Here is a 14,274-nt window from a genome sequence, read left to right on the forward strand (position 1 = left end):
AGGCTATATATACTTGGAGTAAGCGAAACCCACTGGATACGATCCGGACAGAAACACCTCAGGTCTGGGGAGAAGATTTTATATTCAGGGAGAGGGGACGAGATTCATACATCGGGAGTAGGAATAATTCTAAGCGTTTGCCCAGAAGTCACTGAGAGGATGGGAACAACATGGCGCCCTGTACAACATGCAGTAAGAATATCAACATGAACATTGTACAGATCTATGCCCCAACAAATGACGCAACAGGTGAGGACAAAGATACATTTTATAGTCTACTACAACAAGTCATTGATAAGTTGCCAAAGAAGGACATCAACATATTGATGGGAAATGCCAATGCTAAAGTGGGATAGGGTAACGTAGGTTATGAAGGTATCATGGGCCGTCATGGCATGGGAGAGATGAGCGACAATGGTGAGAGATTTGCACATTTGTGCATTCAACAGTTTGGTGATTGGAGGATCAGTGTTTCCCCATAAAAGGATACATATGGCAAATTGGGTCTCACCAGACGATTTGACAGAGAATCAGATCGATCAGTTTTGTATCTCCCGAAGATTCAGGCGTTCATCAGAGGATGTGATAGTACGGAGAGGGTAGATGTTGGATCAGACCACAACCTGCTATTGGCAAAGCTTAAGCTCCGACTCAGAAAACATGGGACCAGATCACACACAAAAAGAAAATTCCAGGTGAATGCACTAGATGGAGAAAAGAATGAGGAGTTCAAACTGCAATTGAGTAATAGATTCCAACCTCCAGCTAATCTCGAGGATGACATAGATGTAGAGTCACATTGGGCAGAGATCAAGGAAGTCTACATGACAATTGTCACGAGGTATTGGGTGTAAAGAAATCTGAACATAAAGAATGGATAAGTCCAATCACCTTGGACCTGATTGAAAAGAGGAGAACAAGGAAGGAACAAATGAATGCAAGTCGAACAAGTACTTCATGACTGGATGCACTAAAGAAGTATCGAGCCACAGCTAAGGAAGTCAAAAGATCTGTGAAGAAAGACAAGGAAGCATCCATGGACAGACTTGCAGAAGAAGCAGAAGCAGCAGCGACAGGAGGATACATGAGGATCCTTTATCAAACTACCAAGACACTTGCTGGAAAATATGGGAAACCAGAGGTACCAGTCAAAGACAAAGATGGGAAAACTATTTCAATCTAAGCGATGGAGGGAACATTTCAACTGCCTTATGAACAGACCACCACCAGACAAACCGCCGGAAATTTTGCCTGCAAGGAATGAGCTACCAATTAGCTGTGATCCACCATCGATACCAGAGATTGTGGGTGCCATTAACAAGAGGGGAAAAAAGGGGGGGGGGGGAGCTTCTGGACCAGACCAGATTCCACCGGAGGCTCTAAAGTTGATTCTGAAAGAAATGCGGAGGCCCTTCACCCACTATTTGAGAGAATCTGGAATGACAGAATATTCCCAAAGGATTGGAAGGAAGGACATCTTGTCAAGCTTCCAAAGAAAGGGGAAACAAAATAAAATAGTAAACATCAATCCTAATTTAATTATATAAATGAGTATCATGCAAAACAAAATTCATCCACATTAGAAAAACCAACATATTTACCAATAAATCATCAATCAATCACAATTTAAGTATATAAAATGGGTACCAGGCAAAAATAAGATTCATCCCCATTGTAAGAACCAACCCATGTACAATTAATTAGCATTTAATAACAATTCAGGTATATAAACTGGTACCAGCAAATATATGATTCATTCACATTATAAGAACAACTCATATATCAATTCATTAGCAATCAATAACAATTCAAGTATATAAATGGGTACCATATTTTTAAAAAATCCATATTCAGATAAATGACATATATATGTACAAATAAGTCAACGATCACTAACATTACTATCTACGACCATTCATTGATATTTGTATTTTGAAACTTGCTCGACTACTTCATCTTTGATTTTTAGTTGATGATGGATGGTTTTCGATTTTCTAAAGTCTATAAATCATTCTTTCGTTTTACCTAGATTTAAGTCTCAACTATTTCTATCACACAAAGAGACTATAGAAACTAAGCTGAGTCGTGGTTATCTACTATAAGTAGGAGTGCCATCTGCAAATTTTATAATTGGATATTTTTGAGATGGGTATTCTTGCAGTCGTTTGTGTACACCCTGAAAAGTACTGGTGACAGTACAAAACCTTGCGGATCACCAATATTGGTAATGATGTTGCATTTTTTTTCGTCCTACTTTAACGAATTGGGTACGGCCTGTTAAAAAATTATAATGAATTGTGATGATTTTTTTTTCATATTTAGATCTAACAATTTTTCGATTAGAAGAAGAGGCTGCATGGTATTGAAAGCAGATGAAAAGTCCACAAACAGGACCCTACAGTAACTCCAAGTTCATATAAACATTGTGTTTACTCACAAACATTGCATCATCAACGCTTCTATTTGGTTGGTAAGCAAACTAAAGAGGATTAATGTTTGTGCGAAAACATACGTAAATGTGATGCAATATCAATTTTTCCAAAACATTTCATAATAACAGAAGTGAACGCCACAAGTCTCGTGTCATTCATTGTTATAATGCGTGTCTTTTTAGGAATAGGAATGGTAGAAAACGTCTTCCATATGGAGGGAATGTTTGTGGAAAATATAGAATTTACACATATAGATAAAGGACAGCTCACTTGCACACGTTTTCGGTTTTATCCCATCTGGTCCTGCCGCTTCCCTTTCACGCAATTTACTGAACACACGCCTCGTTTCATCCTCACTTATTTCAACTTATTATTCATCCTTCGGACATCCCTCAACATTTGATTTTACTCTAGAAACATTTTCTGAGTTATCGGACTGGTCAAAGCGGCAGTAAAATCTGTTTAATTCATCAAGGTTAATGTCAGGTGGCAAGTCTTTCTTTCTTCCCCCCCCCCCCCCTCTCCCTCCCCCCCCCCCCCCCCCCCCCCCCCCCGCAATCCAACAATTTGCATGAGGCCTGTCCATGTGTCTTTCATGCTATTTAATGAAAAAGTATCTTCTATTTTACGTTTTAATTTTCTTTCCGTTTTCTTATTTCTATTTTCAGTTCTTATTGTATAGATTATGTCTGTCTCAATTAGCAAAAAAAATATACCTATTTGTTTAACAAAGATCGAAGTTCTTTAGCAACCAAAGGCTTGTTGTTAGCATAACACACTATGCCTTTCTTCTCACATACATTGTCCTCACAAAATTTAATGTATTCACTAACACAGTCATTGAAATCCTCGACATCATCATTATTATCAATTATCAATAAACGTACTTCACTTTGTACATTCAAAACAATCACGTAACACATTCTTTCATTCCAAACACTCACACATGGATAGATAGATAGATAGATGAGATAGATAGATAGATAGATAGATAGATAGATAGATAGATAGATAGATAGATAGATAGATAGATAGATAGATAGAAGTAGATGAGAGAGAGAGAGAGAGAGAGAGGAGGAGAGAGGAGAGAGAGGAGAGAGAGAGAGAGAGAGAAGAGAGAGAGAGAGAGAGAGAGAGAAGTACGTGCTCAGCTCGTCTTCATTATCTTATCGTATCCAAACACAGTAGTATCCATTGTCGTATTTTTGTGGATTACCTTTACATTATAGGCAATTCATGCATGGCAAATCGATAAAATCAATAGTAAACACTCAATCGCCAAATGTCTTATTCAGTTGGGCATTAACACTCTATCAGCACCCCTCCCCTTCCCCTCCCCATCCGTACCCCACCTCCCCGTAAGATCTAAGTGTTCTCCGCTGCTATAAACTGCCATTCTTTGTGACAGCAAACTCAAATAAAATCACATTATTGGTTCCTCTATTACTAGGAATAATATAATAATATTATTGCCACCGCTACCCCCCCCCTCTCTCCTCTCTCTCTCTCTCTCTCTCTCTCTCTCTCTCTCCCCCTCCCCCCCCCCCCCTCTCTCTCTCTCTCTCTCTCTCTCTCTCTCTCTCTCTCTCTCTCTTTATCGACTTCACATTTTTATCAGCTGGTTTCTTGCATTGTCAAACAATAATGCCATGGTTTGTAAGACATACTTCGCTGTTGCAATTTAATAAATCAGATCTTTAAAGTAGTCCCTCACAGCCATATGTCTCATATAGATATAGTTTATATATGTGTCAAACTTAAAGTAACAATAAATAAATTGTCATTCTTCCCATTAATCAAAACTGGTATTGCCGGAATGAACTAGATGAAGAACATTGATTTTAATGTCAAAATGATCTGGATTTGAAAATTCATTTTTAAACATTTATTTGTTTATTTATTCATTCATTTATTTATAGTTTTACCAATGAAGCACTAATTAAAATCAACCACCAAAGGTTGATAAAGAAAACACCGACTAACTATCGTTTTGAGACGATTGGTCACAATTGCTCGCTATCCTTGTGATAGGACAATAATCTATCAAAAGGTAGACTTCCTACCAGATCTCCCGAACCCAACTATATTTTTTGTCTTGTATATCCTCCCCCTTTGTTCTGCACTGTATTATGCTTTGTTTACATATTATATACGATTTGTAAACATTTGGGAGTATTAGTCCCCTCTCAGTGGGGACCTGTGCTTGTGTCTGGATGAGACTTTTAGGTGATCTCAAACTAAATACTCCCTCTCTTTCTCCCCCCCCCCTCTCTCTCTCTCTCTCTCTCTCTCTCTCTCTCTCTCTCTCTCTCTCTCTCTCTCTCTCTCTCGTAAATTTCAGTTTCAGTTTATGTTTTAATTTTTTGTTTTGGTTGTCGTTTGCTCTTTTTTTTTCGTTTTTTTTTTTTGGGGGGGGGGGGGAGTTGTTTTTGTTGTTGTTGTTGTTGCTGTTCGTTTGTTTTGTTTTGGTTTTATTTTCTTTCTTTCTCTTTTTATAACTACATCACTGTTCTTCTAGAAATTATTTGGAGCCGGGTTTGTTATATATGAAGAGCGGAACTTTTTGATATACCAAAGCGTCCTAGTCCTACCAAAATATAACAAGCAGTTGCTTTGATAAACTCCAAATCTATGACTCGCGGCTCTAAAGGACCATTCACCACATTTGTGTCCTTTCGCCTTAAAACAGGGTTATGTTATGTCGGGGCGAACCATGCGCCAAATAATTTCAAAGCAAAATTGGCCAAAAATATGAGAGTTTATTTTCGGCACTTTAAGAATACATTTTCATGTCTTCAATAAGGCACCAAATTTACCCAATTTCATGAAATTAAAAAAAAAAAAAACAAAAAAAAACAAAAAAAAAACAAAACAAAACAAAAAAACAAAACAAAAACCCACTATAAAATCGTTTTTTAACATTGAAATCACCCCAACATAATACCGTTTTAGGCGGTCGCAATTGTCACTTGTTATAGGGCTAGTTATTCATTTCAGTACAACTTCCTTATACCATGTGGGGTGGTCAATAATAGGGAACGCGAAGTCTACTATCTGTGTTGTCATTGTCTATGACATGACAATCCATATAATCGTCAGGGATATGTAAGTTGAGATCGGTGCTCCTTGAACCATTCCAGTTCAGTCAAGACAACACTTCATTCAGATTATAATCGATTCGACGTCTAGTGTTATTGGACTTCAATAATTCCTCGCACAATAGAAGTTGGATCGTTTTGATTATTTATTGGCATAATAATATAAACGAATTGTTACAGTGAGTTAAATTTTTATTTTGGATAGAGTCTAATTTGTGCCTCTCTTTTAGTTTTTACATTTCTGTGTCTAGAATTTGTGTCAATAGTAATTATTAATATTCGTCGTTTCCAAGTGCCGCGCTAATCCCGATTTTTATAGCGTGAAAAGAAACGATAATAAAATACTATGTGTTGAAAACGATCTTCCACCATAAATGAAGTAATTAGATTTATCACTGACTTAATAATGGCATATTATAAATATTTGATAAGTGCTAATCGAAGATTAATGTTGATATCGATGCATATTTGAATCGTCTACTCTCTGTTCCTCAATTTATCATCAAATTAATTGATGAAATCTGCACTCCACATTCCAAACGACTAATGACTAATGTCAATAAACAACTAATTCATAATTTATTTCAATCGTCGCAACAGCAAAATTTCAAGGTGTCTCCATCCTGACCAAAATATGTCCAAGTCCAAAGTGAGCGTTGCGGCATTCATCAGTACCAACTTGCCCAAACAGTCAATCAATGATGGGTTTCTCAACGCTGTGTCCGTCTATCTGGCCCAAATGCTGCACACCACTGGGGAGGTAAAAAAAAAAAAAAGAAAAAAAAATGTAACATAATACTCATCGGTTTCTAGCACTCCTAACCCCAGCACTCTCTGCAGTACAGCACGCAGGAGCTGGATGGCCGATTTTAATTAACATAATAAGTTGTTACCTCCTATGAGCATCGGATTTCGGCAAGCTAGGATCTAGCACGCTTTCTAGCTTCTCCCGAGAGCGTGCTTGAGACCAGCGAGCCCTGTAAATCTAAGATGTGTCAGGCTATTTTGTTATAAGCAATGAACTTGAAAGATTTATGCAATTTCAACCCGTTTGCCCCCGCCAGCCCCCACCTTCCATAGATGTGGTGGTTATACTTGTCTGCCTTTGTCCCCGATTGTTTCATCTGCAGCAGTATATTTTATGTATAAGATACTCACTAATACCTTTTCCTTCTTTTTATTTTGGTGTGAACTATAGAACATTTAATTTACTATGTATGTATGTATGTATGTATGTATGTATGTATGTATGTATGTATGTATGTATGTATGTATGTATGTATGTATGTATGTGTGTATGTATGTATGTATGTAGATTTGTGAATGGCTTAAAGATTCTGGGCATTACAAGCAAAGAAGCAAAAGTCCTTTCAAAATATATAAGCAACAGTGCCATCATTGGCTCTTACAAAGTTTGGAGACAAAGATGTAAAATTCATCATAATTAGTAGCACTACATATTTAATAATATAGATATTTGTCTATTTATATATCCCTCTATCTATATGTATCCATCTATTTGTCAAATATTCCAAATATATCAATTTGTATATGATTGTAATAATCGATTTAATTTTTCATTACTGTTTATTATTATTATTATTATTATTATTATTATTATTATTATTATTATCATTATTATTATTATTATTTATTATTATTATTATTATCATCACCATCATCATCATCATCATCACCATCATCATCATCATCATCATCAACATCATCATCATTATTATTATTATTATTATTATTATTATTATTATTATTGTCATTATTATAATCATCGTAATTATTAGTACTGTTGTTATCATCACCACAATTATCAACATTATTATTAATATTATAGTGATAGGGATTATTATTATTATTATTATTATTATTATTGTTGTTGTTATTATTATTAATATCATTGCTACCGTTGTTACTCTCATCGTCGTCGTCTCCATCACCGCCATAGCCACCACTGTTATTGTCATCATCGTCTTCATCATCATCATCATCATCATCATCATCTTCATCGTCATCATCGTCGTCATTATCATTATCATCGTCATCAACACTAATATCATTATTACCTCTGGGACATTCTGTGGCAGAGTCTGAAACTTCACTGTTCAAATTAATACTCCAGCTCTATACATTGTACATTATTTTAGGAAATGGTATTATGTCAATGAATATGTTACCCTTGTTACATTATCATGTATATTTCCTGAAATAAACAATTTTGATATGTATGTATGTATGTATGTATGTATCTATGTATGTAGGACAGGACACACACAGCCTTGATGTAGGCCTATGTAAGTATGCAATAATATGCCTGTAAAAGGTACTATAACAATTTTTCGACAGAGACGGCACTCTATCTGGTCATGTGCTCATTTTACACCTCATTACGGTGATAACATGTGAGCAGAGACTTTTCCAAGGATTTAACTTCGCTCCACAAACACTTACGAACCCTAAATCTTAAGGCCACTAGCCCCGTGTCCACAAAACCGGCGACCCTATCCTATTAATTACATAACATAGAAAATAATTCGTGTTATTTATAATTATTATATAATCTATTTTTCCATATTTCAGAATGTCACCGTAGAGTTTCGTTGTGGAGTAGACATGATGCGTGGAGGCTCAGCTGCTCCGATGCTCAACATCCGCCTTTTCCATAACTCGGACACAATGAACTCTTGCAACAAAGGAGAAAAAGCCGAGTCTCTCGCAGCTTGGTTGGCGAGACAGATACGTGTACCAATGGACAGGTTTGTTTGTTCATTTGTGGTTGTTTTTTTTTTCCTTTTATTTTACCTGTCATCCTAAGTTGTTGTTTTTTTTTTTTTGTTTTTTTTTTCTTTTCTCCAAATGGTCTAATTCCCGTAGGCGTGGGTTAATTTGTAGTTGAAGATAATTCGTAACAAATTTTTATATTTTCTTCAAATGAGAGGCTTACTTATCCGAACCAGCGACCACCTGAGCTCTAGTCCTTCGGTCTTGTGCCATGACATAGAAATTAGACGTCTTTTGTAGATGTTCTAGGTGACTATACAGTGTGTTACTGATGCTTAGTATCAATATAAGGATTGCTTTTTTTTTTACAGGATTTCCTGAAGTAAAGCAATGTGAATGTCTTTTAATATTTTCTTCAGCTCTGTTTTTTTATTCCTGATTCCATAAATGTTAAGTTGTAAAATATTGAAATTTTTGTCGATTTTCTTTGTCCCAGTAGCTGACTTTTCGCGCAGATCAGCCTGGGTACTCACTGTCTTGCGCGGACCTTGTTCGAGGCGACGTCCAGTTGTGTCGATTAGAGATTCTGTGGGCCTTAACAAAGGGAATGCCAGACATTCCCCCTAAAAATCTCAATTTTTAAGAAAGATACATGATTACAGTCCAATCACAAATAGTCATACAGAAGACATGGGCCACAGGCCGGCCAGAGCGGGAGTATTGAGGTTTTAAAGTTACAGCACTAGGAAACAAGTATGAGCTATAGGGGTAGATTATAAAGTAAGGATATACAGAAGAGACCACACTACAGAATGAGAGTGAGGTGAGTGAGTGAGGAGCAGAGCGTGTACCACTCACAGTTGGTCTCCTACACCTTTTAAGGAAGGGGTCCCACCTACTCCCTAACCCAGTTATACCGCCGGGGACTCGGTCGCGCCCATAAAAAAAAAACAACAACAAAAAAAAAAAAAAAAAAAAAAAAATCAGTAGAAACAGGGAACACCACGGGAAGAATATGTTATAGACATAATAATGCATAAGAGGCCATATGTAATAATCTCTGTCAGATAGGCGATCAATGCACCTGGAAATGAGAGGTGTCCAGTTCGAAATGCACATCTATTTCCTTTCAGCAAGCGGGACGTCTGGCCCAGACCTTGCAGCTCCCCTCAAATGATAGGCAATATCATAATATGTAATTTTATATACACTTGTGGTGAACCCGCAGTATTTGCAGAGAAATAAAGGCTATTACGAACAGGCGCTCGTCTATTTTTAATTATTATACTTCTCTATTGTGGAAAGTAACAGAGATGATTTGATTGATTTACCCTTGATTTAAAAAAAAAAAATCTTTGCAAGTTACTCGTACATCAATGTGGGAAAAAAAGTTTTATAATTTTTAGATTTGCCAGTAATTTTGTGCTCGTTGGCAAATTTAACATGGGCTTTACGGAGCAATGTTAACCCTCAACCCTAAAGAAAAGATAACAACTAAGTTATCGACCATGAGGAGGCGGGAGTGTCGGAGTTGTTGACACGGTGACACTGTCAATCAATAAACAAATGTTACTATCCCACCTTTGAGGTCACGTAACAAGGAGAGAGGGAGAGACAAGGGGGGGGGGGGGGGGCAAAGAGATATAGATAGATAGATAGATAGATAGATAGATAGATAGATAGATAGATAGAAGAGAGAGAGAAGAGAGAGAGAGAGAGAGAGAGAGAGAGAGAGAGAGAGAGAGAGAGAGAGAGAGAGAGAGAGAGAGAGAGAGAGAGAGAGCGCGTTGCCAAATCAAAATAACTACAGTATACAGAATGAAAGCCAGATAATTAGATCACTTAACAAAACTGTATGACATCATTTGGGCACTACTCTGATATGGATAAGGACTGGAAACACATGTGAACATAGTACAAAGGTCCAAATTCGTTTTCAAAGACTAACGTTTGTGTATTTGGAATTGGAGCATGAAATTATCACACTGGCGTTTACTATGCAAAGTCTATAATATAGTTTGATTTTGAACAAATAGTGTTGACAGCTACAACTACAAGTCCACTTCTACTTGTTAAATAAGCAATGCTTAGTCTCCCTGCAATAATCTTTTGGGATTTTCCTACATAGAGAAAGATGTCCCTCTCTGCACTTAATCATAGTGCTAATTACTTTACCAGAACATTAAAGAAGACATAAAATGGCCCTAACTTGACATTAATAGCGTCATTCATTTCTGTTCATCCAGAGTTTTAGTTCTATTCCTGGATACAAGAATGTGTGCTAAAGACTACGCTACAGAATAGAGCCACTGGAGCATGTATTTCGCGGCAAAGGACAAGTGAATTATATTACTATTTAGGTGTTTTCAATGACAGTATTAATCAGTAAGTCGGCGTGAGGCAGGGGTGATTGAAGAGGACACCCGATTGATAAATCGGTATTGCATGCAAGGAATAGGTGGGAATGCGATACCTCCATTGTTCATACTTTTAGAAGTTGTTTCTAATTGACTTAATGAATTGTGTCCATACTTAAACTTCAATAACAGTTGGCGTTCATTTTTAAAAAAATGTTTTTAATCATTATGTCTATGACTATCTGAATGGTTAAATTCCTGAGCTGTAATAGACAACAAAAGACGAGAGAGAGAGAGAGAGAGAGAGAGAGAGAGAGAGAGAGAGAGAGAGAGAGAGAAAGAGAGAGAGAGAGAGGGAGATAGAGGGTGAGTGCGTGTGTGCGTATGTGTGTGTGTGTGTGTGTGTGAGAGAGAGAGAGAGAGAGAGAGAGAGAGAGAGAGAGAGAGAGAGAGAGAGAGAGAGTATTTTTTAAAATAAAATCAAGCTTTGTTTGGGATTGTATTTTTTTTCTTTTCCTCCTTTTTGCTCTCTACAAACGGCATTGTATCATAATATTACTTTTACAGTACTCAGGTTTCTTTTCTTTTTTTTTTTTTTTCTGTACTCGGGCATGCCCTCAAAATTTTCATTTGTATTTTTTGTTGTTGTTGAAAAATGCAATAAAGAGAATTCAATGTTGTTTGTAATAATGTAAGAACAGAAATGCAGTGGACAACGTATTATTATGTTCCCCGATTTTTAAGCATAAACACATTGCACTAGGTGATTTAATTTTATTGAGCCACACTGTGCTGGAAAATCCGAATATTTGAGGTTCGATATATGATCGCGGAAGGCTGTTGGGGTTTTTTTCTTCCTCCTGTCTAGCACTAGCGGCCTTTCATGTATCTTTGTCTTTATGCGTTTCACGGCTGTTGCGACTCTTTGAGGCCATATCAGTGCCAGTATAATAATGGAAAAGTCAAGATTGTATCTTTGACTAAGATTCTCCATGCACGATCCCATTCCCTGTGAATGAGAACCTGTCTACAGGCAGTGACAGAAATTGTATGACATTTTATACATAACAAATGATCCGAACGACTTGTGCTTTAGAGAATGAATATGTTCTCTATAGCCTGATTAAAGAATACAAGAACGCATTTTGAGCTTTATTTATGGGCAATGTGGCTCAGCAGTATGGTATGTGCCCATCATCAAAAGTTACCAGTCCCGCTGTGTGGCCTTGAACAATCATAACATCCAAGCGCATTATGTGATCTCTATTCTTATGTTGACCCAGACGTGGTTCTTATCTTTATATTTATATACGTGGAAATATTCTAGCTCCAATGGATAAATAAAAAATATGATGCAACCTTCTGATTAAAAAATTTGAAACAATATTATCAGAATATAGAGCACACGGTTCACTCTCGTAAGGAACCGTGAATGGTGTGGAGATTTTTTTCGACCCCTGTCCACTAGTGCCGCGCTGAAGACCGGTCTGGACCGCGGTCCGACGGTCTTTTAACTGTGAACCGAAGACCGGTCCCAGAGGGGAAGACCGGCGCCGGTCCTCACTTCTTATCACCTTTCAACTAGTGCGGGGCGGTCCTTGCAAGGACCACGGTCCTACGGTCTCGCGCCATAGCCTACTACTTCCCCAGCGATTCGTTGCTTCGGTTGCCTATCTTCCACCAATCACCACCCATCCCACTTAATTAATCGCACCCACCCCCCTTTGCCATACACTAAACGACACAGACGACCATACAGGCAGACGACCACCAACCTCCACTCCGCAAACCGCCCTTTCGTGTGTGAGATGGGGGGAACAGGAGGCGCACGCCTTGGACGATTCCATTATACGGGGTAAATTTCAAAATTTACTACACCATAATGATCGCAATGACAATGATCTATGGTGAAGGCATGACCCCTCTTCTCTAATGGGTTATTGTTTGAAATGTATGTGACTACAAAAGATGTGTGTGTGTGTGTGTGTGTCGAACCTAGCAAGTAGCAAATCCGATTTTTTGTTTTCTTTTGTCCATCTCTTGTCACCACTCCTTTCTATCGCAGTGTTGTCATTTAAAATAATACAATAATATTAAAATTTCGTTTGGTGTTTTTACTAATCAAATAATATGAGTTTCATTAGTTTCTTCCTTCCAAAAAACCCAGTTATAACGTCTGAATTTTAAAAAAGTCCAATAGAATATTTGGGGACCCCGATAGCTCAGTTGATAGAGCACTCTCTTTATACGCAAAGGGCCAGAGATCGATCCCGGGTGCAGTCGATTTTTTTCTGAATCCCTGTCTACTCAGCAATGAATGGGTAGCTGAGTTTGTTAGATCTGGTGAAAAGTCACCATCGACCCCTCTTATCACCTCATCCACCCCCTCTTATTATAACTTCACGTCTCTCTCTTACTCTTCAATGCTCGCTGCCCTCTAATGTGTGTGTGTGTGGGGGGGGGGGGGGGGGGGTAGGAGTTGCGTGTGTGTATCAACGCCACGAACAACTCGATCAACGCCTTGGGCGATGCCATTATCTCCGTTAATGGGGATAAATTTCAAATTTTATTAAATTATCGAAGTAACAATGAAGTACGGTGAGCAAATAAAGAAGGCATCACCCCTCTTCTCTAATTAGGTTACAATTTGAAATGAGTGTGACTACTCCTTGTGTTTTACTCCTGTAGACCACGGTTTTCATCGTGTAGCGGTCTTTAACGGTTCAAGAATGAACGATCCCACGAAAAGGTCAAACCGGTTCGAATTTCCAACAGTCTCTCAGGAATGTTCAATGTCGAAAAGGACCGGTCCTTGCGGTCTTCATTTCCCAAGGACCGTAGGACCGTGGTCCTTAAGCTTGCCAAGGACCGCCCCGCACTACTGTCCACTCAGCAATGATTGGATAGCTGGGTCGTATTATATCTGGCAGAAAGTATTTTTATGATAGACCAATGTCCTATACAAAGGATGTCAAGTAATTGCTATTGTCCGTTTCATGTTATAGAAACCGGGATACTCCAGCTCCATATGGCTCTGAAAGACTATTTTTCATATCAGAAAATAAGGCCTAGCCAAACATCGAGAGCAAAATAAGTTGAAAGCAGTGTCAGGAAAAAAAACCCCAAACAAATACACTCCAGTATGGTTTCCTCAAACTCATTCGAATGTCCCGAATTTTTTACTTATTATTCCTGGAACTAATTTCACCCAGCCAACTTTAAAAGAAAAAAAAAAAAAATTAATGCGCCAGGTGATTTCGACCACTGATGATTTACTATGGCATTGACAGTTGTGTATGTGTTTATCGTGTAGATCTATCTGCATTCCATGTGTGTGTATACAATATGATATACATGCAGACACACACAGCCACTTACACAACCCATCGCCGTTTCGCATAACCGACAGCTCTGTTTATTCTAAGCACTTCGTCATTCGTTCTATTTTCAATGCCACACACCATGGTTGGCTACTACGGTAAATGAATGTTGTAACATAGCAACCCCCCCCCCCCCCCTCCCAAACAATTTGCAATATGTTATACCTAAATTTATCTCCCTGAATACATCAATTAAAGAAATATGTAAATAATACTGTTCCCTTTTTTCCTCTTCAAGCGGAAATTTGACATAGGGTCTATTCCAAGGGAAGAC

At 37.9% G+C, this 14,274-nt stretch overlaps 1 protein-coding gene across 1 annotated transcript; it reads left to right on the plus strand.

Annotated features, from left to right (window-relative positions):
- The first annotated feature begins 5,503 nt into the window (after positions 1 to 5,503).
- LOC144971205 (macrophage migration inhibitory factor-like) lies at positions 5,504 to 12,746 on the plus strand. Its single transcript, XM_078911703.1, has 4 exons — positions 5,504 to 5,709; positions 6,131 to 6,290; positions 8,123 to 8,298; positions 10,510 to 12,746. The coding sequence occupies exons 2-4, from the start codon at positions 6,165 to 6,167 to the stop codon at positions 10,565 to 10,567; spliced, it is 360 nt and encodes a 119-aa protein (XP_078767829.1). The 5' UTR covers positions 5,504 to 5,709; positions 6,131 to 6,164; the 3' UTR covers positions 10,568 to 12,746.
- Positions 12,747 to 14,274: the final 1,528 nt, after the last annotated feature.

The sequence above is a fragment of the Berghia stephanieae genome, chromosome 4 (genome assembly GCF_034508935.2).
Source record: "Berghia stephanieae isolate SIO BIC M18660-M18661 chromosome 4, UCSD_Bste_1.3, whole genome shotgun sequence".
NCBI classification, from domain to species: domain Eukaryota; kingdom Metazoa; phylum Mollusca; class Gastropoda; order Nudibranchia; family Aeolidiidae; genus Berghia; species Berghia stephanieae.

What these genes read in the sequence shown, in the direction of transcription:
- LOC144971205 (XM_078911703.1), top strand. Translation starts at nt 6,165, where the DNA reads ATGTCCAAGTCCAAAGTGAGCGTTGCGGCATTCATCAGTACCAACTTG. An exon ending in TGCTGCACACCACTGGGGAG is followed by an intron (nt 6,291 to 8,122) that starts GTAAAAAAAAAA and finishes TCCATATTTCAG; the next exon opens with AATGTCACCGTAGAGTTTCG. An exon ending in ATACGTGTACCAATGGACAG is followed by an intron (nt 8,299 to 10,509) that starts GTTTGTTTGTTC and finishes CTGTTCATCCAG; the next exon opens with AGTTTTAGTTCTATTCCTGG.